This window comes from Heloderma suspectum, chromosome 1, assembly GCF_057233095.1.
Source record: "Heloderma suspectum isolate Gila_16-S chromosome 1, 16-S_ref, whole genome shotgun sequence".
NCBI classification, from domain to species: Eukaryota; Metazoa; Chordata; class Lepidosauria; order Squamata; family Helodermatidae; genus Heloderma; species Heloderma suspectum.
Genome location: NC_139458.1, coordinates 27104229 through 27129802, shown reverse-complemented (window position 1 = coordinate 27129802; position 25574 = coordinate 27104229). Strand labels below are relative to the sequence as shown.

At 40.6% G+C, this 25574-nt stretch overlaps 1 protein-coding gene across 4 annotated transcripts in view; it reads right to left on the bottom strand.

Moving 5' to 3' along the window:
• Positions 1-4256: 4256 nt before the first annotated feature.
• Positions 4257-25574, bottom strand: part of SETD3 (SET domain containing 3, actin N3(tau)-histidine methyltransferase) — a 59496-nt gene continuing 38178 nt past the window's right edge. For 3 of the 4 annotated variants that reach the window (XM_084839305.1, XM_084839298.1, XM_084839314.1), the window contains exons 7-13: positions 23965-24023; positions 23121-23235; positions 9968-10042; positions 8397-8563; positions 7534-7619; positions 6671-6831; positions 4258-5591 (exon numbers count right to left, since the gene is read on the bottom strand). In XM_084839305.1, the coding sequence (XP_084695431.1) occupies positions 5151-5591; positions 6671-6831; positions 7534-7619; positions 8397-8563; positions 9968-10042; positions 23121-23235; positions 23965-24023 (1104 nt within the window). In that variant the 3' untranslated portion in view covers positions 4258-5150. Of the gene's footprint in view, positions 5592-6670; positions 6832-7533; positions 7620-8396; positions 8564-9967; positions 10043-23120; positions 23236-23964; positions 24024-25574 lie in introns of all 4 variants that reach the window. The other variant, XM_084839323.1, reaches the window with a different exon arrangement.

Genomic DNA, 25574 nt, shown 5'->3' with positions numbered 1-25574 from the left:
GCTGACCTGCACCATCCTGGAAATGAGCGTTTCTGCCTATTTTTCATTGCTTTGGAAACCGCTAGGTTCCCATTATCCTAGTAGTAGGTCCCCACTATTTCTTTACATCTTGCTTTTTAAAAAACAAAACCAAACCATTTTATCTATGGCCAAATATGGAGCAATAAAATGTAACACATCCTCTCCATATTTACGGCTGCTTCAAAGACTTCCCACACAGAAAGGTTTCTGTGTAAGAAAAAGCATGAAAACAATATTCTCACCTGTTTCACTGTGTGCCTGTACTGAATTTACACACCCCTTTTCTTACAAGAAATTGGTTCCCATGGAGAAAACGTTTGGAGTGGCCCTTGGCAGATGAAACTTATGCACTAAGGTGTTCTTTTAAAAATGTTGATTTTATTGTGTATTCTGCTGCTTTTTCAGGCTGTTTGTTTTTAACACTTGTTGGGTTTGTGTGTTAGGGTTTTTTTTTTTTAATTTTCAGGCTATATTTTTTCTTTTGTGTTGTATTGTTAAAAGGTGGGGCATTAATTAATAATATTCCAGCAGAGAAATTTAACTTTTGCGTAATCCTTGTTAAATATCACACAGGAATAGGAACGTCACTAACTGACCCATAAATATCACTAACAACAAATGGCAAAGTCAGTTCCCAAACTAATGTAAGAGGAAAAACAATAAGCTCTACATTTTGATTCAAATTTTAAAATTCTCGAGCTCAGCTATGCCTGGAAACCTTCCCCTTTCATTTCTGGATAGGAGTACAGTTACTAATTGGTGAAAGGCACTCTGCACAGGCACTATGCATATGGTATTACTGTATGGTTATGCTCAAAATGCAAGTGTTGTGTTGCAATAAGAGGACTTCGACGTTTAGTTTCTGTGTCTGTGAAAATGTTGTTATGGAAGCTGTGACATGTTTGCAAGGCACTTTTCAAATACATTGTTTCACTCAGATCCCTTTTTACCAAGATACCTAATTTAAGGCAGCTGCTTAGGCTGGAACCTGACAGAACAACAATTGAGAAGCTCCAGATGTTTTGGACTACAATTCCCATCATCCAACAATTGGCCATGCTGGCTGGGACTGGTGGGAGTTGTAGTCCAAAAAATCTGGATGGCACCAGCTTGGGCGGGGGGAGGGCTGCCTTCCAAGATGCTCATGGGTGCCACCAAAAACTGAAGCCCCGCATCTCTTCTGGGTAAAATCGAATATAGCATAATTGGGAGGATTTGATCTCACTGTGAGCTTGTCACTCGCTACTTCATTAGTGGATGTTTGCAAGGTTGGAGAAACTCAAGTCATGTTATGTTATGTCCAGCATTTAAAAGAACTAGACCTTACTGTTGTAGAAAAGGAGACTGTACAAAGCTGCTATTCTCATCAGCGTTCAGAGTTGGAGGGCATGTTGCGGGCCCTTTAGTCCAGCCCTCTGCTCAATGCAGGAAATCCAGAGTTAGAGCATCCAGCAAGGGTGCTTGCTGCTCCCACAGGGTAATTGGTTCTAATGTTGAAGTGCTTTTAACATTAAAGTTCCTCTTGGATTCAACCAAAACCTACTTTCCCTGTAACTTAAGCCCATTAGATTCAGTTCTGCCCTCTGGGACAGCAGAGGAAACATCTTTGCCCCTTTCTAGGTCAAGACTGCTACTGTGTCCCTGCTCAATCTTTTCTTCTCCTGGCTAAGTACACCCTGCTCCTTCAAGCTTTCTTCGTAAGACTTGTTTCCCATACCCCTATCTGCATTGCCCTCCACTGAACCCATTTCAATCTGTCTATAGCCTTCTTAAAGTGTAGTGTCCGAAAGTGGGCACAGTGCACTACACAAGGCCTGACTAGAGCATAATGAAATAGAACTATTACTTCCCATGATGTGGAGATTATGGTTCCATTCACGCAGCCTAAAATCTCATTAACCCTCTTGGCAACCGCATCCCACTGCTGACTCATGTTCAGCTTGTGGCTGATTGCAACCCTGAAATCCTTTTCACATGTACAACTGCCAAGTCAGGTATCGCCTCATCCTATACCTGTGCATGCCTATCCTGCAATGTCTAGTTCTGGCCTGACCCAAGGTTTGTCCAGGATGGCAATTTCCCTAATGCTTGGATGAATTTCAGTTGAAGTTGCCAAAGATGTGGCTGAAACTGAAGGCCTTGGTGTATGATTCAGCCAAAAAGGAGCATGCGCGTGACTCTTGCTCATCCTGGCTTATGAAATCAAGCCAGGAGAAGTGAGTGTCATTTGTGATACCTTTGATGAGTGCCTCCTTGAGGAAGGGATACATCCCCCCAATATCAAAATGAGGCTGTTATTTGCATTTGTTATAAATGTTGAAAAGCCTGCTTTCAAACGGAAGAACTTCACACATACCTTTTTCAGAAATTGAGTGTTTAGTTGTAGATCAGCTTCAAGTGTTCTTTAGAGGAAACCAATTTTCTGCATCCAGAGTCTGAGACAGAACCTGCTTTGTTAGTCACTATTTCCAAAAGCGGATGGGGGGGGGGGGTGACCTTGTTGACTGTTCTAGACCTCTCCATGGCTTTTCATACATTTAACCATCAGATCATTCTGGATGATTTTAAAGGATAGGGAACTCAAGGACTACTATACAGTAGCAGTTCTGTTTCTACCTGACAGAGTGATGGCTGCTGTATATCCTGGGAAGTATCTGGGGTAAATGGGGGAAGATACCACCGGGTTATATCTTATTCCTTTCCTCTTTCTGTATAGCTGCTGGGGGTGGGGGAGGAGAAAACATCCATGGTGCAGTGTCTTCAATACAACAATGGCCAGTTACTGTTGTCACTTCCAGGAGCAGCACAACTTCCATGACATGCTGCTCTGTATTGGAGGAATAACAGACTGAAAAAGAGAGCTGGTTCCTAGTGCCATCTTTTTCTTTCTTTTTTAATAGACTGAAATTAAATCTAGACAGGACAGAAATAATCATGGTTGGTGGTCTGTGTGAGATCTTGGGAACTGAGTCACCTATCCTGGAGAAATTCCTGGCTATTAGGTGGTAGCTATAGTCCAGGAAAATCTTAGTCATATGACATGGCAGCTGTGACCCATCTTTGATAAAGACTTGCCAGCTTTGTCCATGCCCTGCTAATTTAGCAAATAGATTACTGCGATGTGCCCCATGTGGACGGTCAGTAGCTGCAGCTAAAGCAGAGAACTCTCTGGTCCACCTGCTGATCTGTTCTTGTTCAGCTCCATGGGTTCTGGGTCTGATTCAAGGGTATTGTCATTAAACCCCAAATTATCTGGGAGAGAATATTCTGGAAGCCCCCTCTCCAGTATGTAGAAGCTGACTCCTAGTGCCATCTTTTTCCTGAATGTGGTACTTGTAACATTTATTATGGAAGAGTCTCCCCAGGACACTTGCCAAGCCACACCACAGGGTATCAATTTAGGCAGTGAGTTTTTAAAATGTTTAGGTTTTTAAAGCGTTTAACTTCTAGGCCCTTTGCTGGAAAATGCAGTAATTAGTATTGTAGTTTTCAATGAATAGGACATGGGTCGATGATGGACGTGGAGCATAGAGGCAGAAGTAACTGCACACCCCCAGGTCCCACAGACTTCACCAAACACTTTTTTAACGTCCCTGCTCCTGGGAGAGAGACCTAGCAAAGTGCACCAAACACTGGATCAATCTTATGATAATATTACTTCAACATCCCTCCCCCCATCATCCTGGGATTAGAGAGCCCTGGTAAAACCATTCACTATTACTAGAAACTAGAGCTGCCAGTCACAAAACTACACCCCCTCCTCTCTCCTGCACCCTGGTGTTTTCCTTATATGGAGAGAATAGGGAGAAATGTATCAATTGTTGGAGACACACTGTCTATGTAACTCTAAATCCTGCAACAGACCACTTCAGAGGAGCCCTGCTTCGACTCAAGACATCTCGCAAATCAGTTTGAATCAGCCTGATTCGGTTCATGATTCAGCTGAATCTAAAGAACACCCCTATTCCTAAGTGTCCAGGGCCTGTTTCAGCCCAGCTTTGCAATTAACCACTAATAACCTGCTGATGGAAATGGGACATCTCACTCTCTCTGAATTGTGCCCCAAATGAACAGGCTTTAAGTATCAGTGACACCAAAAAATACTGCTGCTTACCAGTTCTACACCAGCTCCCTTGAAGGCTTTGACTCAAGCTGAAATGTAAAATTAGTTTACAAGTAAACATGCTCATGTGCTTATGGCCATGCAACATTAATGAAAAGTAGCAGACACAAATTAATAAGTTTTACTTTTAATAGTTTTCTTAGTCAAAAGTGTAGCTTTGAAAATCTCTAGCTATTTGTGAAAATCTGAAAAAGCTGGGGAGCAACCTCACTTTGAACAACACGTTTTAAAGCTGTAGTCTGGCTGATCTGCTTCCAACCTCTTCTTCACCAAATAAAACAGTGCCACTTCAAAAATAGGGAAGAAAGAAGGCAAGCTTAAAAAAATATTAATGGATGTACCGTAGCTGTGCACTATGATTTCAAGGGGGAGGGAAATAAAGTTTCTTGTACAGTAAACCAAACCACGAAATAAACCAAAATTCTTAGAAAACCACTGTAATTAGAATATAATTTGTATTCTTTATCAACCTTTGAAACCTAAAGAAAATAAGGTTGCCATCTTACCATTTTAGGGAGCAGTCAGTGTACCTGGCTCTACGAAGCCTCAGTCTCTCCCAACTTTTCAGTCTTTCTGTCTGCTCCTTGTGCTGTTCTGTTTTCTACTTATAACAAATTGTCAGTCAAGTCTTGCCACCTCCTTGGGCAAATTGTGGAAAACAAGCTCTGAATGTTAGAAGTCAGAGTAAACAGAACAGAAAGACAGCAGATAAAGCTGAACCTAGGAAGTAAACATATATTCCTAACCAAGGGGTGCAAAGGTATCTTTTTTCGTTTTTTCCTGACCCTATCCTCCAAAAGCAAGATGGCAACCTTAATAGAAAAGGGATGCTAAATCTTTTAAATAACTTAAAAATCTTTCTTTTATTATAAAGCAGCAAAAAACATTTTCCTCTGCAGAAAGAACTGTTAGGAAACACCAATGTAAATCACTGTTCAAAGAAGAAAAAGAAAAAAGAACACCTGCTAGTTTTCAATTTCACAATAAAGTCAAAACTATTTTAGAGCTATTCTTTAACCTCATCAGTACTGTCTGAAGAAGATTCTTTGGCATCTTCAGTCTCTCTGCTGCTTTTGTCTTGATTTAGGTTTTCATTTTCTGATTTGGTCCCGTTAAGCAAAGAATGGTCACCGTTCACAAATCCATTCGCTTCTGCACCAATGGTTTCCTCAATCTTTAAGTCCTCTTGCTCCTCCGCCTCTTCCTCCAAGTTTCTCAAGACAATTGGGAGTCTTGAGTCTGCCACAGTGTTCTCTAGCAGGGCAATGTTGCTCTCTTCATACTTGGGGAGGAGAGCTCCTTCTGCCATTTCTTTACTGTAGCATTCTCTATTAGCAGCTGCACTCTTCACTGCTTTCTCCAAAATTTCTTTCTCACCTAAACGCAATTTAATAGCCATTGTCGCGTTACAGGCAAGGTCTTGTGTGTCTAAAAAGGATTTGTCCTCCTGAAAGGGCAAGGGGAAAAAAATAAAACACAACATATTCATCAAAATATAAGCATTACTTTGGCTATACTTCTGTAAGTGGCATATGCCATCAGGTTTGTATTATGCTGTATTAATCATCGCATCACTGTTATCATGTACATCAGTCCTCCCCAACCTGATGTCCTCCAGATGTTTGGGCTTCAACTCTCAGCAACCCCAGCCAGCATGGCCAGTGGTCAGGAATGCTGAAAATTGTAATCAAAAAGTTCTGGAGGCACCAAGTGGGGAAAGCTGATGTACATGGCATGAAGAAAAAGCAGGTTCCTCAAGGAACGTACAGTCCCAAACTTGACAAAGCTTTTTTTAGACTTTGTTGCAATTGGAAATGAACAGTGAGGGAACAAGCTAAGGACTTCATTGAAGAAGTGGATTTGGAGGTTGAATATGAAGGGGAAAGGTGGCATTATGAAGGTGTTCCAGGCACGAGGGGCAGCAAGGGAGTACAGGCAGAGTAATTTAAGACAGCAGGTAACATTTAGCATGGGACTGTTTCAGAATCATGGAGTCAGTGGACGTCTAACAAAGGAGGTGTTTGAAATTCAAAGAACCTCTTTAAGAACATGCAAGAGGTTCTGTGTCCATGGAGAGGCTTCAGAATAGTTGCCTGAGATTGTCCGAAAAGTGCTTATAAATCCAAAATAAGCTTAAACAAACCTTTCCCTGTTCCCCCACCCCAACTACACAAAAAAGCAGTAAGGAATTGTTTTCACAACGCCCAAGTTTCAAAAGATGCTTGTAAAGCGGCTCAAGGCTGCTGTCAGGAAGATAAAAGCAAGAAACCCAGCATGCACTCTCAGGATCATGGCCCATGACAAACTCAGATCCACTTTTTAAATCAAGGGCTAAATATAATCTACAGTGTTGCAGCTGGGTAATGAAGTTACACCTTTAAACATCTATCTGGCACAGAAGAAGAAAGGCAATAGTTCCTGTTGGAGAAGGAAGGCATCACTGGAAGGGAATACCTTTTAAAGGGTAACTCTCAGTACCAGTATTCGGGAGATCAGGAAAAGTGAGGCTTGTATGTGAAATCTTACTGAAATAGTGGTCTTGTAGGTTTTCAACAGAAGGGATGCTCTCGCTTCAAGGAATGTCCAAAGTTTCACCTCATTGTCCCAGCTCACTGGAAATTCAGAATTGCCAAGAGTGAAGATTCTGTCAATTGCATGCTCTCCCATCAAGTGTTCCTTCAGCTCGTCTGCCAAGAGGAGAAAGTACAGTTGGCAATTACTCCATTTGTTCTGGCTACTGATCAGGCTAAAAATGTGACCCATTAATAAGGAGGGCTTGCATAGCTTATTTCCTTCCAAACTTCCTGAGCTGAAGCTCAAAACAATAGTGGAACCACACCCAGTAATTGTGCTACTTGTTTTGTCCATGAATAAGGCAGGCATCATGATCTATTTATGTTTGCTCAGAAGTAGGACCCACTAGTTCAAAGAGACTTACTCCCAGACTGAGGCCTAAGGAGGTCTCACCACTGACAAAGAGGTGAACAGCTGGTTCACTTTTACACTTATCTTTCCAATTTACCATCTTTTTCATTACAGCATCTCTTTGAGACTGGAAAAGTTGGATAAAAACCATGCAGGATATATTTTAGCTTCTAAGCTAGCCTTGTAAACTGCCACTCACTCTGGCAAGAAAGACTTCCCACTAGGCAGTCAGAAAGGAAAGCTTTTGTAAACTGGCCTTCCCATGCCTTACATGTGTCACAAATATCTAGCAAAGTGTTGTGTGTGCCAACAAGGATTTTTATTTTTTTTGTGGGCCAGTAATTTTTTTGCATTTGCCTGCAAGATTGAAATTTTTTTAATCCCATTTCATGATTGAGACTTAACACAACAGAACAAATCAGATACAAATATTTGTATGGTGTTGCTTTTTTGTTTGCTTTTACCTTCAGTCATACAAAATACTCTAAGGAAAGCCAGAAGCTGAGCAGAGATCGGAGGCTCCGTTGAGTGCAAGGCAAAGACACTGGAACTAACAAAAATAGGGAATGAGAAGTCAGTCTATGGTAGCTTAGAAATATGAAATCCCTTAATTTATAACACAGTTATTCTTGTAGTGGTGATATAAAGGGTCAATCCAATTTCTAAGCATTAAACTGAAGCTATTCCAACATCTCCAAGATAAACGTCAAACAATTTCTCCTCTATAATAGACAAGTAAAATATTACTATTAAAATTTGTGCATGCCTACAGTTGTCACCATGCAAGACCTACACAAATCTCATTTCCAAGCTTCAAACTGTGAACAGTGCTCCTAAGACATACTGAGTGTCAGTAATTATTGAAAAATTCATTATAAGAAATCCTATGCAATCTAGTAAGAGGGCTGGCAATCCAACCCACAAATAGCGACTGCATATCATACAATAGTCTGAATTAAAAGGATTATGCTTCAAAACTAACACAATGAATTTGAATTTATGGTTCAAAAATGAAGGATGTTGGAAGCACTAAAGGTCACAAATAGACCACGGCAGCACTTCTATAATGAGGGGAAGCAGAGAGTAAAAATAGCAAACTGGCCCATTCCCCCATCCCCTAACAGATAATTAAGTGATTCTAAGGATGCTGGCAAACATGCTTTATAACAGGTAAACATGCTTTATAACAGCAATTTAAGAAAACTATATAGGAGGGAGATATTAGACTCCACCTATATTACTGAACAACAGTTACGCTATAATGTTCTCCCGGACTTTAAAGCTTGAAATGTTTAAGATAAATGCAGTCTCTTTCAGTCTAACTTACGTTGGGATGCCAGCACGAGCTAAGACCTCTGCCTTCATAGCATACAGCCTGTCACTTTTACTCACTCCAAGCTTTATTTTCACTCTGTCATGTGAATTATTATCAAAGAAAAACCCACTGTGGATCACAAATTCAGCATTTGACCGAGTGCCATAAAAAATGTAAATCTGGGAGGATGAAAAGAGAAGTGAAGGGGCAGAAAAATAGCTTAGGATCAACTCTTGGAATGACAAATTGCACATTAGTCCAAAAAAATCACCCCAATATTATAGTGCTACAAAACACAATACTTGTGAAAACACTATCTTCAAATGATACACAATGCAAATTTTCACACACATACCCAAATTGCTTTTGTGCAAACATTTGACACTGATCAAAGCCTCAATACATTTCTGTTCTGGACTAGTACACATAGGCCTCTATCTTCATGTGTCTGATGCTCCTCTATTGGCTGCCTTCAGAACAGCATGCTGCACCAGAATTTGAGAGCAACAGAGTTCACACATAAATGCAGCTTTTTCCCAGTACTTCAGTACCATGAGCTGAGAGGGTTCTTACAGGACTATCAAATGGCTTGACCAAGAGAGTAAGGGCTTGTTGTAATCAGTTCTGAACAAATAAAAGAGAACACATTTTAAACCATGATTTCTGGTTCATATGTAATAAGCCAGCTGGAAATTCTGTCTTAAGACCTTCTCCTGGCCGCAGGGGAGGAGGAAAAGGAAGTGGGAGTGCGCAAGCCCAGTGCTCTGCTTGGGCTAGTTTAGGCTCATCCACGTAGTGCTAAACATTGTTTTAGCATTATGTGAAAACCAGCCCACTGTCAACTTATGTGAACTGACCACTTCAAGCTCTTGTGACAGCACAGTGTATCAACAGACTAACAAACAGTTCTTTATGCTCCATAGCTGAGAAGTTCAGGAATTAATGGTCAACATACCATATTGGACATATGTCTCAGAGATATTAGAATGGAATGCTGAAGGCAGGTATTGATGGCTGTTAAAAGGAGCTATATATCCCTTGAAAAATGGAACCTGACAGCTGAATGGGTTAGTGACATCATCTTTTATTTTCTGGACAGGTAAGTGGTAAGTCAGGAAGTTGCTGAATGAGAATTAAATAACATCAAATAGCAAAATGCTGAACAAACAATGGTTGTCCAACCAATGATGTTCAGGTCAGGTCTTTTAAGCAACCTCACCAAGATACATGTACCTTTCTAACAATCTGGCATCATTCACAGCATAAAATGATCGAATTACTTATGGCAAAAGGGTAAGGCTGCTTTAGATGGAGACAGACTGTTCTTCCTTTGCAGTTTCTGTTGTAGTTTCTATTACTACTCAGACAATGCTTCCCCTATGTTAGTAACAACATATTTATCTCAAAGGAACATTTCTAGTTCAAGTTAGCAAGACTCATGAAGCTAAATTAAAACTGTTTATATTTACTAAGTAGCCAGTCAATTGTATGAAACCTCTTTTCTTCACGACAGCTATATATGTGCAGTACTTTTACATACAGAACTTCAAGCATTAAATGACACACACAAATCTTGAGTTTACCTGTTCACCAGCCTTAAAATCTTGAAGCGCTACACACTCACAACGGTCATCTTCTAAGTTGTAGCCTGTAGTAATCTAGTTAAGAGATAGAGAAAAAAATGAAGTTCTTAGTGTTTTAGGGGTCACCTTATTTTCAGGAATCTGCTCTTCCTTCAAAAGGCCACCACCTAAAACATTTTTTAAAATCAGAAGCCGCTTCTAAGGGTGCATGCACATACTATCCTCTGACAAAGGAAGCAAAATCAAGCACGTCTCTATTTTTATTGTCCTCCAAAAGAAGAAAACAGGGTCCCTTCCTCAATGGCTAATACAGAGAGGAGCAGCAACTAGAGAGCACTTCACAGCATGCTCACTCTCCTCTTGCCTTAGCTGGTACTCTAGGCATGGAGAGCATCTCAGCTAGAGCCATTGTTGCTCACTTGCTTACCACCCATGGCTCCTTTCCCCATAGCAAACAGACTGACACTCCTACTCCCACAGCTTGGGGGAAGCTGTTGACAGGGAGTGGCAATCCATTAACTCGGGAGAAAGCAGCACCAGTAGAGGGTGAGTCAGCAATGATGGCTCTAATGAAGATGTTTTCCATGCGGGAATACTCAGTAGGGCAAAGGGCAAACACATATGCTAGGAAGCACCCTTCAGTTGCTGTCACCTATATAATATACAGGCAAAGGGAAGTCTGATTACACGTGTTCCCACATGAGAAAGGGTAAAGTGGGAATCAGTCCTAAGTAACTATAAACTGCTGCATTACAGATGATTGGAAAAGTCTACTTGAGGTATATTCAGAAAGCCGCACCCTTTTTAGACCAGTTCTCACTGGTCCTTAGCTAACCCATGCTGGTACAACAGGGAAGGGAATGCCTCTTCTCAGATGTTACCTGCTGTGACATGTGTATCATCATCTAAGAACAAAGGAAGTAATTTGTTGTTAAGTTTCAAGTCACTCCCATGAGGCACTCTGCAACACAACACTAAGAGAACTAGATTCTTTTTCACAAACTTCAACTCTCAGTGCATTTTTCATCTCTCTAAATCAAAAGGAGGAGTGCATAACTGTGACTCTTTGGGGAATACTCCCTTCAGAGGACTCCGATTAACTTCCAAATAATCCCTTTATTTGAAACTTAGGTAATTATTCTTAGATTCTGGATTTTACTGTAGGAACAGTCAAAGAGGAAGGAGTTGCCACTTAAGCATATTTCTTTTAAAAATCCCAAGGGCTAAAGAGACTCCTATTAACATGAGCAATCCCAGAACATGATTTTCATAAAACTGGAATGCTCTTGATCAATCATATTGTACAATATAGAAAACATACCAACAAGAAGGAGCATATTACTCAGACACAATAGTGTCCTGAAGGTGTAAGATGAAACCAAAATCTGGAAGGGCTGCAATGTTTAGTCAAACAGTGTTAGATAAGCACATTTATTTTAAAACATTTATATATCCTCCCCATTTTCCAAAGATTTCTAGGCAGCTCACAAAAAATGAAAATTTAACCATTAAAAACATCCCTCTATAACATAAAACACAAAACAGCAGTGGAAAGACACAACCCACAGCAATGAAAAATATTCAAAATATATTAAAAACAGAGACTAGTTAAAACAGCAAGTAAAATCATCCTCTAAAAATTATCTGCCTAAAAAGGAAGGTCTTCACTAACTTCCAGAAAGTTGTTAGTGAAGAAGTGAGATTGGCCTCCCTAGGAAGGGAGTTCCAGAGCCTAGGATTTAAAATATTTGATTAATCAGGCAGATGAGGGTTTTTTATTGATAAATTATTTTAAAGCAATTTTAAAAACTGCCTTCTCAGAAGAGGGATGTAATTCAGTGGTAGACCACATGCTTTGCATGTTGTCAATCCCCAGCATCTCCAGGAATAGCAAGAAACACCCCTGCATGAAACCGTGGAAAGCCAACGCCAGTCAGTGTTGACAATACGGAGCTAGATGGACCAATGGTCTGACTCAGTATAAGGCAGTTCCCTATGTTCCTAAGAGGCATTCCTCCTATTTCACAGAACAGGGAATGCCTCTTCTCAGATGTTACCCGCTATGACAAGTGTATCATCATCTAAATACAAAGGGAATATGCTTTTTTCTTCATTTTTCATATGCTGATTTAATTGATTCATAGATTTATCAACTAAAGCTTTTTTAATTGGGTGAAAGCCCTATTTTAGGTGCTTCAGTGTTCTTTGAAGCTTATTATATTTTTAATCCACCCAATAACAGACGCTCTCTGGGCAGATTACGTTATTATATTTATTTTTTATTTGTTCAATTTATAACCGGCCTATATGCAAATACTTTAGGCAGTGTACAAAGTTAAAAACAATTTAACAGAACATCCAACAATAAAAACAACACAGCATAAAAACAGCATATAAGAGTCAACAAAGAGGAACGCGAGTTCTAAAAAGGGAAGGCCTGCCAGAATATTAGAGTCTTTACTGCCTGCTTAAAAACTTTCAAAGAGGTCAGCAGGTGCATTTCAAAGGCAGGTCGTTCCACAACTGAGAGGGTGGCAAAGGAAAAGGTCCTCTTGTGTATGGCTGCTAATCTCACATTAGGTAGCTGCAGCACATAGCCCTCAGAGGACCTTAGGTGGCAGACTGGAATGTAGGAGAGAAGGCGCTCCCTAAGTTTTTATTTTTTATTATTTTTTTCTTGCTGGTTTTATGGAATGCGTAACTTGCCTGTGTGTCAATTTTTTCCCTCTACACGTTTCAGTCCCTTTTTATTTTCCATAGAGTCCCTTTTTATTTTCCATAGCTGTCTCTGAAGTCTGTGGTTTTTCTGTAGGGCTTTCGAGTCATCTAGAGAGCAATCCTATGGTCCTGGGGAGGGTGTACCAGGGGCCATAGGACTGTTTGAATTTTCCTCTCCAACCCTGTAGACAGGGCTCTGACTTCAGAGAGGTAAAATCTGAGCACAAACCTCTTCTCCTAGCCACCATTAGAAACCTCCACAGTAGCTTCCTTCCTAAAGTTGGAACCCTGAGGGGCCTGGATCTTGCAGATCCACAGCCCTCCTAGCCCTCAACCACACTCCAAACATGGGAGAACATTCAGACCAACCCTGAAGGTAGTCTAAGGCAAGGGAATTTTATCATAAGTGGGGGACAAGACCTGTGGGGGGTGTGTGTGTGTCAAAAACCAGCTCTGTCATTACTTCCACTCTGCCAGCAAGAACCTTGCAAGGCTTTGAAAATGTCAGGGGCTCCAATGTCAGAGGTCTGACCAGTGGAGGGTTGACAAGCACTGGATTGCTCTCTTAGTGGGCATTGTGGCTGCATGCCAACTTTCACATTTAGATGTGCTGCAGGATCTTTTAAAGTGTGCTGTTGGTGGACTGCCATTCCTGCCAGTGCCAGGGATGAATATTCCATGATGCCCTGCAATGCTGATCACTACTGGAAAATCATGCTGAATTTTTTTTAAAAAAAAAGTTTAATAAATCTGTTTCTCTATCCTCTCCACCCCACTTTCATTGGTGGAGATTTTTCCCCCTCTTCGTGCTTCTTGTGATTCTTTTCTTCATACTGTTTGATTTATTTAAACTATTCCTAAATAAGAGCAAAACTTGAAATGTGGGAATTTTTAAAGTTCTACAAATCTGTTTTTTCCTGTTCCCCCACAGACTGTTGCCCCTATCGGGACTGGCAGCATAGCCCTAGCTAATCCCCAGCACAGGCACTCAGGGAAAATGCAGTAGGAAAGACGGAGTTGGAGAAAGAGAATGCCAAAGCCAAGGGCTCTGAACCATGAGAAAATCCAAAGAGTTAATGGACAGTTCTGACTGCGAGTTCAGACCTGCATTTCTTCAAAGCCATAAGCACATTTCCTATTGCTCTCAACATTCATTAAGCTCCAGAGAAACATTCCCTTCTACATTATGGGGAAGCAACAAGTAACTAATAACCAAGTAAGAACAGAAAAATATGTGAGGGAATGATCAAAATGATGCATTAAGGGACAAAATCTTTATTAAAATGCAAACTTCGTTTTTTCTTCATAACTTTTCCTTAGCTTAGTTTCCATACAGCTGGTGGAATATGTTCCTTTTGGCTGGTCCTTGGCACCCTAGCTGCTGCAATTGGGATTAACCAAAATTTCCAAATAGTCATCAAAGGCAGCCTCACATATAAATTAGATTGTGATAATTAACCTGGAGGTTACCAGATCATGGATAACTGTGGCCATGATATCTCTGTCCAGGAGAGGTTGCAGCTAGCACAACAGCCTTTCTTGTGAAAGGCACTGCACTTTGGCCTCCAGTAACAAGCACCCCTAGGCTGCAAGCTGATCCTTTAGAACAGGGGCGAGCAACTTGTGGTCCTCCAGATTCTTTGGCTAACAAGTCCCATCACCTTTAGTCAGCATAGGTAATGGTGAGGCGTGATGGGAGTTGTGACCCTTTTTTGGCCTACGTGTTGCTCACCCCTGCTTTAGAGGGAACGCAACCCCACCTAGAACTGTTTGAACACCATCGTACCTGTCAGACTAACCACCTATGAGCAGTATGCCCATTTTATCACAACTTAGTTTCAGTTTACTAGTCCTCAGCCCAAACATTACTGATCCCAGACACAAACAGAACATTTCCACTGCCTCACCTCAATTTGCCCTGGAAAATGTTGTATTTTGTTGCAACTTAAGACTTTTATTTTAAAAGGCTGAATAGTAAAAGTACGGTTTGCAGATGCCTGGCCATTCTGCAGCAACCCAATGAGCGAACATATAAGGTTGTTTCCAACTGTGCCTTTGCACTAGTGGAAAGTCCTCCCATTTATGCAAGGCAGGTCATCTGATTTTCATCCATTCCTTCTACCCACTGCAGTTTTTAGCATATCCTGAAAAGCTCCTCCTGGGGGTTAGGAACCCTGTAGAACAGTATGAGATACTGTACAGAGGGCTGCCGTAGGTAGGGGGGATTGGCAAAAAGTTTGCGCAAATGGTATCTTGTGCAAATGGTAGCACATTCCATTAGTGCAAAGCCACCCAATGGATATAACCCATATAGACCAGGTATACAATAACACCACATAGTTTGAAGGCAGGAACCTAAGTAAAGTAGATAGCACCCTTTGTGGGGCAGAAGGTATAGTTCGCAAGCCCCTGCTCTAAGCCACAATGAAATTCAAAGTGATAAATTAAGCACACTCATTGGAAATATGTTCATTGTCATCAACTGTCCTGAAAGAATACAATTCACTGTTTAACAATCCCCAGACCAGGGAGAAAAAGCTCTAGTTTTATCACGAACAGGAAGAAACATCTGAATGAGGCTTACTGTATTTAATTAAGGAAAGCACTTCAGAATTTATAATTTCTCACAGATAAACTTTAACCCCCTCCCACACACACATCACTTTTTCAGAATTCATGATCACCTATGTATTTAAATTTCAGTGAACAAAGCGTCTGGTTTAACATTCTGACATTTTGTTTCCAATTACATTTCAAATGAAGACCACAAATAACGACCTGGCAGCAGCTATTAAGCCAGGCTGAAGCAGAGGGAAAGATGGGAAGCCTGGCCACTCTCTGCTGAGACACCAACTACATTTGGCTCTTCCCCTCCCTGAACTGTTTCCCTTCCAGCTTGTCTTTATAACTACGACGTAACTTTAAGAATTAGTTTCCAAGGTAGCCTATTTTCCTCTCCCCTCCTCATCACCTTCTCTCTGACTGTAAGCTTGTGGGCAGGGGATGTCTTCCTTTACTGATTGCATGTAAACCACTCCGGGAACCTTTTTAGCTGAAGAGCAGGATAAAAATGCTTTAAATAAACAAATAAGCAAACAGACTAAACTGCCATACCCCTCAACGCCATCTTGTAAGTCTGTTTTATAGAACCCAATGACAGTGAAAAATATTAGGGACGCATCACAGAACCCTGCAACAACTGTGAGAAGCACAACAGCTGTTTGCAGAACTAAGCAATAGATGTTGTGGAACTAAGTAATCAATATAAAGCCACCTTGAGTGTAATTTTTCTTGGTAGAAAGGTGGAGTACTAATCAAATAAATAAAAATAAATACATAAAATATAAATTTGGCTGGTGGGGGAAAAAACAGTTTTGTACAGAAATCACCCTGGAAAAAGGAAACATGTTGCTTCTTTTCTCCAGCTGTGGTGCTTAGTATCAACAGATGAATATAGTGGACAGATTTTATGACCCATGAATCTCTTCTAACTCTGCTTTTCTATAATTTTAATATCAATGTTATTGGACTCTTTTGCCTGGTCGGTAAATGATTATATTCCTTGCCCAGTGGGTTCAAATGATTATATTCCTTCTCCAGTGGGCAGCACCACTACTCAATCTGACTGGCAAGTCACAATGCTGCTAAAGGATAACAATGAGAAATGCATGAAGACAGTATTCTTGACAGAGTTCTTAGCGCAGGATGATCTAATTAGTAGTGTCAGAAGCAGGAAAAAACAGGATGGACATAGTTCCAACTAAAACCAAAACAGCCTTTTACTATTTCGCTTGTGGAAGAAAAAGGGCCCATGGGGAAAAGCAAGAATAAAGATGCATTATAGCTGACTGACTGGAGAAACATCTCAGCACCAACTTTGCAACAGACTTCAGAGTAGGCAACACCACGTCTCTTCTGGCTTTCATGAACTGAGCCTGGATTTCCTGGACCACCAATATGGAAATAGAGGCCAAGATTGTGCTCCTATGTTCACAGGGAGACATTTCATTGAGCTTAATAGGACTTGAGAGCTCATGTAGCATAGTGGCTAAGAATGTGAGCAGGGACATCCCTGTTTCAACTCTTACCTAAATAAAAAAAAACCCACTGGGTAGCCTTGGGCAACCAATTACCTCTCCACTTCTCCTCCATCCCCTGCCCCCACCTCCAAATCCACAGTCTAGGGATGATACTAGCCTATATTACAGAACTGGTGCACTAAGAATATGCATGTGAACTGTTTTTAGCTCTTTAAAGCACTACGTAAACAATATTACTACTACTCCCATATAAGCATTTGGGATTGCAGAGCAAGTAGACTAAGGCTCTAATCCTATGGACACTTACCTGGGAATAAATTACACTGAATGGGACCCAACACAATTCTGTGCATGTCTAGGTCTGAGTAGATATGCACAGAATTCCACAGCCAGAAAAGAAATATTCTTTACAGATATTTTATGACTTCTAGAAAAGCAAGTAAATTCGAAAGATTGGTAGGATGAAAAACAGACAGTTCATAGCGGTTCTTTTACCAGGAAGTAGCAATATTTTACAATAATTTTTGTGGTGGAACTAGTACAGTCACAAAAGTACAAGACGACTGACCTCTGGATATACTGTTATTATAGCCAGAGAGGTTTTGGATTTTTAGTAAACATTGTTTCAGCCATTGGGATTAAATGCAAAGTTGGTGTTCAATAATTTCATTCACCTTTGCAGAGAACTGTACTGAGGTACGAGCTATGCAGGACTATTACCATGATATAATTCTGAGGGAATGCAAAAGTAGCAACTTCCTTATAGCTTCAATAGAGATCTATTTCCTGATTTCAGGGAGGGATGCCCTGTGTTTGGTAACTTTCCATTTTTAATATGACTTGGCCTTTTAATGTTATGTAAAATTCATGTTTATTTCATAAGGTGTTTTAACTTCTACAGTAGTCATAAATATATAGGACTATCAAGTTATTGAGTAAATTTAATTGATGAGCAAGTGAGCCCTTCTAAAGGATTATCTGTAATGTTTCTTTTACCTACAAAGGATTGTTGTTGTTCAGTCGTTCAGTCGTGTCCGACTCTTCGTGACCCCATGGACCATAGCACGCCAGGCCTTCCTGTCCTGCGCTCTCTCCCGGAGCGTGCTCAAGTTCATATTCATTGCATCCGTGATGCTATCTAGCCATCTCATCCTCTGCCGTCCCCTTCTCCTTTTGCCTTCAGTCTTTCCCAGCATCAGGGTCTTTTCCAGGGAGTTTTCTCTTCGCATTAGGTGGCCAAAATATTGGAGCTTCAGCTTCAGTATCTGTCCTTCCAATGAGCACTCAGGGTTGATTTCCTTTAGGATGGACTGATTTGACCTCCTTGCAGTCCAGGGGACTCGTAAGAGTCTTCTCCAGCACCACAGTTCGAAAGCATCAATTCTTCGGCGCTCAGCCTTCCTTATAGTCCAGCTCTCACAGCCATACATTACTACTGGGAAAACCATAGCTTTGATTAGACGGACCTTTGTCGGCAAGGTGATGTCTCCGCTTCTTACTATGCTGTCTAGGTTGGCCATAGCTTTCCTCCCAAGGAGCAAGCGTCTTTTAATTTCATGGCTACAGTCACCGTCTGCGGTGATCTTGGAGCCCAAGAAAGTAAAATCTGTCACTGCTTCCATTTCTTCCCCTTCTATATGCCAGGAAGTGATAGGGCCAGATGACATGATCTTAGTTTTTTTAATGTTGAGTTTCAAACCAGCTTTTGCACTCTCCTCTTTCACCCTCAACAAGAGGCTCTTTAGATCCTCTTCGCTTTCTGCCATTAGGGTGGTATCGTCTGCATATCGGAGGTTGTTGATAATTCTCCCGGCAATCTTAATTCCGACCTCTGATTCATCCAACCCGGCATTTCTCATGATGTACTCTGCATATAAGTTAAATAAGCAGGGTGACAATATGCAGCCTTGTCGTACTCCTTTCCCAATTTTGAACCAATCGGTTGTTCCATGTCTGGTTCTTACTGTTGCTTCTTGACCCTCGTACAGGTTTCTCAGGAGACAGGTAAGGTGGTCTGGTACTCCCATCACTTTAAGAATTTGCCAGAGTTTGTTGTGATCCACACAATCAAAGGCTTTAGCGTAGTCAATGAAGCAGAAATAGACGTTTTTCTGGAATTCTCTTGCTTTCTCCATGATGCAGCGAATGTTGGCGATTTGATCTCTAGTTCCTCTGCCTCTTTGAAACCCAGCTTGTACTTCCGGTAGTTCTCGGTTCGCATACTGCTGAAGCCTAGCTTGTAGGATTTTGAGCATCACCTTGCTGGCATGTGAAATGAGCGCAATTGTGCGGTAGTTTGAACACTCTTTGGCGTTGCCCTTCTTTGGAATTGGAATGTAAACTGACCTTTTCCAGTCTCGTGGCCACTGTTGAGTGTTCCAGATTTGTTGGCATATTGAATGCAGCACTTTAACAGCATCATCTTTTAGGATTTTAAATAGCTCGGCTGGAATACTGTCATCTCCGCTAGCTTTGTTGTTACTAATGCTTCCTAAGGCCCACTTGACTTCACTCTCTAGGATGTCCGGCTCAAGTTCAGTGACCGCACTATCATGGTTATCAGGGACATTCAGATCTTTCCTGTATAGTTCTTCTGTGTATTCTTGCCACCTCTTCTTAATCCCATCTGCTTCTGTTAGGTCCCTGCCTTCTTTGTCCTTTATCATGCCCATCTTTGCACAAAACGTTCCCTTGAGATCTCCAGTTTTCTTGAAGAGATCTCTAGTCTTTCCCATTCTGTTGTTTTCCTCGATTTCTTTGCATTGTTCATTTAAGAAGGCCTTCTTGTCTCTCCTTGCTATTCTCTGGAACTCTGCATTCAGTTGGGTATATCTTCCCCTTTCTCCCTTGCTTTTCGCTTCCCTTCTTTCATGAGCTACTTGTAAAGCCTCATCAGACAGCCACTTGGCTTTCTTGCATTTCTTTTTCTTTGGGATGGATTTCGTTGCTGCCTCCTGAACAATGTTACGGACCTCTGTCCATAGTTCCTCAGGCACTCTGTCTATCAGGTTTAATCCCTGAAATCTATTCCTCACCTCCACTGTATATTCATCAGGGATATGATTTAGGTCATACCTGAACGGTTTAGTGGTTTTCCCGACGTTCTTCAATTTAAGCCGAAATTTTGCAAGAAGCAGCTCATGATCTGAGCCACAGTCAGCTCCAGGTCTTGTTTTTACTGACTGTATGGAGCTTCTCCATCTTTGGCTGCAAAGGACATAATCAATCTGATTTCGATATTGACCATCTGGTGACGTCCATGTGTAGAGTCGCCTCTTGTGCTGTTGGAAAAGAGTGTTTGCTATGATCAGCATGTTCTCTTGGCAAAACTCTATTAGCTTTTGTCCTGCTTCATTTTGTATACCAAGACCATGCCTGCCTGTTATCCCGGTGATTTCTTGACTTCCTACTTTAGCATTCCAATCCCCTATGATGAAGAGGACATCTTTTTTTGGTGTTAGTTCTAGAAGGTGTTGTAGGTCTTCATAGAACCGATCAACCTCAGCTTCTTCGGCCTCAGTGGTTGGGGCATAGACTTGAATTACTGTGATGTTGAATGGTTTGCCTTGGATTCGTACTGAGATCATTCTATCATTTTTAAGATTGTACCCCAGTACTGCTTTTCCCACCCTTTTGTTGACTATGAGTGCTACTCCATTTCTTCTAAGGGATTCTTGCCCACAATAGTAGATATGATGGTCACCTGAATTAAATTCGCCCATGCCTGTCCATTTTAGTTCGCTGATTCCCAAGATGTCGATGTTCAATCTTGCCATCTCATGTTTGACCACCTCCAGCTTACCTTGATTCATTGATCTGACATTCCAGGTTCCTAAACAATATTGTTCTTTACAGCATCGGATTTTCTTTTCACCGCCAGACACATCCACAGCTGAGTGTCCTTTCGGGTTTGGCCCAGCCGCTTCACTCTTTCTGGCGCTACTTGGAAATACCCTCTGCTCTTCCCCAGTAGCATATTGGACACCTTCCGACCTGAGGGGCTCATCTTCCGGCGTCATATCTTTTAGCCTTGTGATACTTTCCATGGGGTTTTCTTGGCAAGAATACTGGAGTGGGTTGCCATTTCCTTCTCCAGTGGACCACATTTTGTCAGAACTCTCTGCCATGACCTGTCCGTCTTGGGTGGCCCTGCACAGCATAGCTTATGGCTTCACTGAGTTACGCAAGCCCCTTCGCCACAACAAGGCAGTGATCCATGAAGGGGCTACAAAGGATATTTGAATACAAATCATATTTCAAGTCCATTGTAACCAAACAACACAAGAAGGATTCCAGATCAGAGATATCTGTTACTCATGTTTGTTTTTTTTAAAAATTGTATTATGGAACTCACTTTTGACTCCCATATGTTTGTGTTTAAGAAACTCATGACTGAGGTGTAAACTCTGAATGGATAATTAGACCAGTCAAAGGAAACTGAGAGAAAGTGGAGAAGACGTTGGACTCTATCAGATTAGCCTAAAATCTGAAGTTAAAAGGAAGGTTTTTTGTATAGTGTAATTTAATATAATCTCATTAGGTCAAGCGTGGCTGATCTTTGCATTATTTGGGGCCATTCTGTTCTCCTTCCAGTTCAAGAGCTGGTAGTGTTCGGACAGTGGGGACTGGGGAAATAACCAATACGCCTCAGAGGAGGTCACACTAAAATAAAAACCTGCACTGGAAAGTTTCACAGTTAGGTAATACATGCACTTCAGCAGTACTAGGTGAGCTGAGAAATGAGTGACTTTGCCAAAATACCCCCTTCAAAAAGCAGGACTGACCATGATCCCCTGGCCCTGCACTGCTACATGGTGAGTATTTCTGGTAGGCAACAGAAGTATCTCACTCTACCCTACTTGCTACTGATCAGATAAGTTTTAAGGATCTGATTTGATTTAGCAGCATAAACCATTAACTAAATCAGTTGACAGCCATGATTCTTATTGTTGTTGTTGTTCAGTCGTTAAGTCGTGTCTGACTCTTCGTGACCCCATGGACCATAGCACGCCAGGCCTTCCTGTCCTCTGCTGTCTCCCAGAGGATGCTCAAGTTCATATTCATTGCATCGGTGATGCTATGTAGCTATCTCATCCTCTGCCGTCCCCTTCTCCTTTTGCCTTCAGTCTTTCCCAGCATCAGGGTCTTTTCCAGGGAGTTTTCTCTTCGCATTAGGTGGCCAAAATATTGGAGCTTCAGCTTCAGTATCTGTCCTTCCAATGAGCAGACAGAGTTCTGAATATGTTAGAGTATCTCTATTTTCCCAACAGAAATGAGCACTAGCACATTGTGGGAGTTTTGAACACCACTCATTCTTTGCACTTATTATTTCTAGCACACCCACCATCACTAAGCACTGTACATAACATAAAATAAAAGACATAGGATCTATCCCTAGGCTTAAGACTAGATGAGATGTAGCAGATCCATGATCAAATCAGTTTCCACTTGTTCTTGCTGCTACGGGGAGCATTCATTCATTCATATAATTTATTACCTGCTTTTCATTATAAAATAATCCCAAAGTAGGGTACCAAACCAATAAAACACAACAGGGGGTTGGACTCGATGGTCTTGTAGGCCCCTTCCAACCCTATGATTCTATGAAAATAATACAGCATCACTGATAAAATAGTAAAACGGGGGAGAACAAAAAACACAGGTACGAAAGTTTACAAGATGCAGAAACACAGATTGAATCAAAAGCCTGGGTGAACAAATACATCTTATGTTGGTAGAAGAAGTTGTAAGACTTGGTGCCAAGTATATATGAGGGGGGAGGAAGTTTTACAATCAGGGTGCCTGTATCAAAAATGCCTTCTCTCAGGTTGCTACATATTGAACCCCAGGCAAATGCAGCAACGTCAAGACAGTATCCACGCTATATCTTAATGTCTGGGTGAAAGCGCTATATATGGGAGAAAGCGCTCCATCAGGTGCCCAGGTCCTAAGTTGCGTAGGGCTTTATATGTTAGCACAAGCACCTTAAACATGTCTAAGAAGCTTAGAGTAAGTCAGTGCAACACCTTCAATATAATACAAGATCTTCAATACAAGTTAGACATTAAAATATGAAAGAATACATTACATTTGAAGTATATACAACAGAACTCCCATCCACACAAAAAGCTCCTGAATAAATTATTTATTTATTTATTTCATTTATATCCCACCTTTTTTCCTCCAAGGAACTCAAGGTGGCATACATAATCCTCCTGCTCCTCCATTTTATCCTTACAACAACAACCCTGTGAGGTGGGTTGGGCTGAGAGTCTGTGACTGGCCCAAAGTCACCCAGTGAGCTTCCATAGCCAAGTGGGGACTAGAACCCGGATCTCCCGAGTCCCAGTCCAGCACTTTAGCCACTACACCACACTAAAAAGCAATATCCTTACCAGCCCATTGGTGTGATTACACATATCCCACAAAGGAATCAGAGCTAAAGTAACTCGAGAGCCATCCTCAGCAGGAATCTGGTTTTGTCGTGTCATGACGGAGGAAACTGCCCACCTACAAGCCAAAAATTCTCAGTTCAGTGAAGGTAACAGAAAAAGTTCCAATTCAGATTACACAGGTTACAACAATCCTTCCCAGCTTCCTACCAACAGCAGATTACATCCCACTCTTACCTTTATTAAGTGTTCACTGCTATACCAGAATTTTACAGATTAATGTCAATTACCTGCAGCACCCTAACTTCTGAAAACCGAAAGGCAAATGTACAGCCTTTTGAAAAACAAACAAAAAACCCACACAAGTTGTATCAGATTTTGTCTAAGTTCAATATGTCAGCTCTATAACACCACTAAGAAGAAACCAGAAAATTAAGATATTCTCTCTGGGAATCATTCACATGTAGAAAGAGTATCTGTATTATTTTTATTTCTTCTGCTATAAACTAGGCCCCAGCATCTTTCAATACCATTTTAATTTTATTTTAACAATTTTACAGACTATCAGATAGTAACTGCTGAGCTTATTGATACAAAAACAATTCAAAAGAGATATTGGGAAGGAATATAACACAATAAATTTAAAAGTAACCATAAACTAATGCCAGTTGTTAACAAAGTGGCTAACAAACTTTGTCTGAGGTTAAAATCTAAATGGCTAAAATAATTTGATTCTGTGATCTTTAACATATCTACTGTGACTGATTCATGATTAATAACTTGATTATTTCTTGGGAAGCATTTGAAAGCTTAAGAACTTACTTTTTATATAAAAAGGGAAACAAACCTGTAATCATCGTAACTGAAAGAATCCTTTAATGGCAGTTTGCTGGCATTGGGATGGGTCTGAGAAATAGAGGATTTAGAAGAGAGGTGAAAAGGAAAAACAAAAAACAAAAAGAAATCAGTCAGCAGAATTTCATTATTTAGCTGCCTAACAGATCCTAACAAGAGCCAAATGAAGCAGGAGGCGTCCAGCCGCGCTACAGAGGGATCATCATGCTATTATGCTCTCATACATCACTGTCAACTTAATTTGTTGTGCCCAGCAGCCGCCATAAATCTGTTTCTTCATATTTCAAAGACTAGAACCTACAGATAACACACACAAGAATTTAAGGTGGACTACCATCTCCATGCCATACATGAAAATTTGACTTAAAAAGGAGATTGTCCCAGTTTTCTTCTTCTCTTACCCTGGAATTTTAATTCTATATCTTAGTCATACTTTGGGGGGATAAAATATATTTTAAGCATCTTTGCCTTTCCTTGCATCCAAAAAAAGTTTTTTTTTAAAGTAGAGGTTACACATATTTCAGAAATCATAGATATATAGATTAAAATGTTGAAGCAGTTATGGTGACAAGCATAGGTTAGATGGACTGTGCCACAGCAATTATTGAACAAAACTAATGAGACAATTTGATTTCTTTCTTTAAGATATTGGTCACATTACACAACTGAAGAGAGGGGCAAGGAAAGTGACCTTAATTATTATGAGGAAATAAGAATGATTTAAAAGAAAATTTAATTACACAGAACTTGCTCCTCATTTCTGGCCATATGACTTATTAAAGTAGTTCAAGGCCACTTTGTCTTATACACATTTAAATACAAAAGCTAAAAAAAATCATAGACTTTTAAAAATGCTTTAAAAACTTTCCCCCTCTTAAGAGATTAAGAGCCATTAACAGTATCATTTTAATATTCCATTTCAATTACAGTTGAATAGGCAGGTTTCAGTAAGTGATCAAATAAATGGTTATTTCTACTGATACAAATGAGTTTAGCTTGGATGTATCTTTGCAACATTGTTAAAGCAAGGAGCTATGTGTAGTGTGCTCATTTTTTTGTACTCTTGATGCATTAGCATTACAAGTGCATGGTAATTTATCATCTCTCACAGTAATGTACTTGCTGGCACTGTGTGCAGGACAGTAGGGGATGAGGTAAAAGTGGCTCAAACCGTAAATCAATTAGAAAACAAAAGCTTGAGCTCAGTGCACAATTTTAGGCAAATTATGTACTACAAAAGGCTGCCAATTGGGTGTTATGTCCCAGGTGTCTGCTCTCTCCAACCCCTTAAATTAGCCATGTGGATGGACTAGCTCTGAAAACCAGGGCTCTCTCAACTAATAAATGAATAAGCAACTTGGTTTTCATATAAAATTTCATTTCGGATTTCTCTGTTTTGGTTGTGCATTTTAAAAATAATTTGTGTGAAGCTTAGCATATTTGCATCTCTAAATATAGTGCCACAGAAGTCACAATTTAGGTGAAACATCTCACTAGTCACATTATAAATAAATATTTCAAACAAAGCCTGAAATATAGGAAAACTCTATGTCTGTTACCATTAATACCAGGAAAACATAATCTTAAGACTAATGTTTCGTA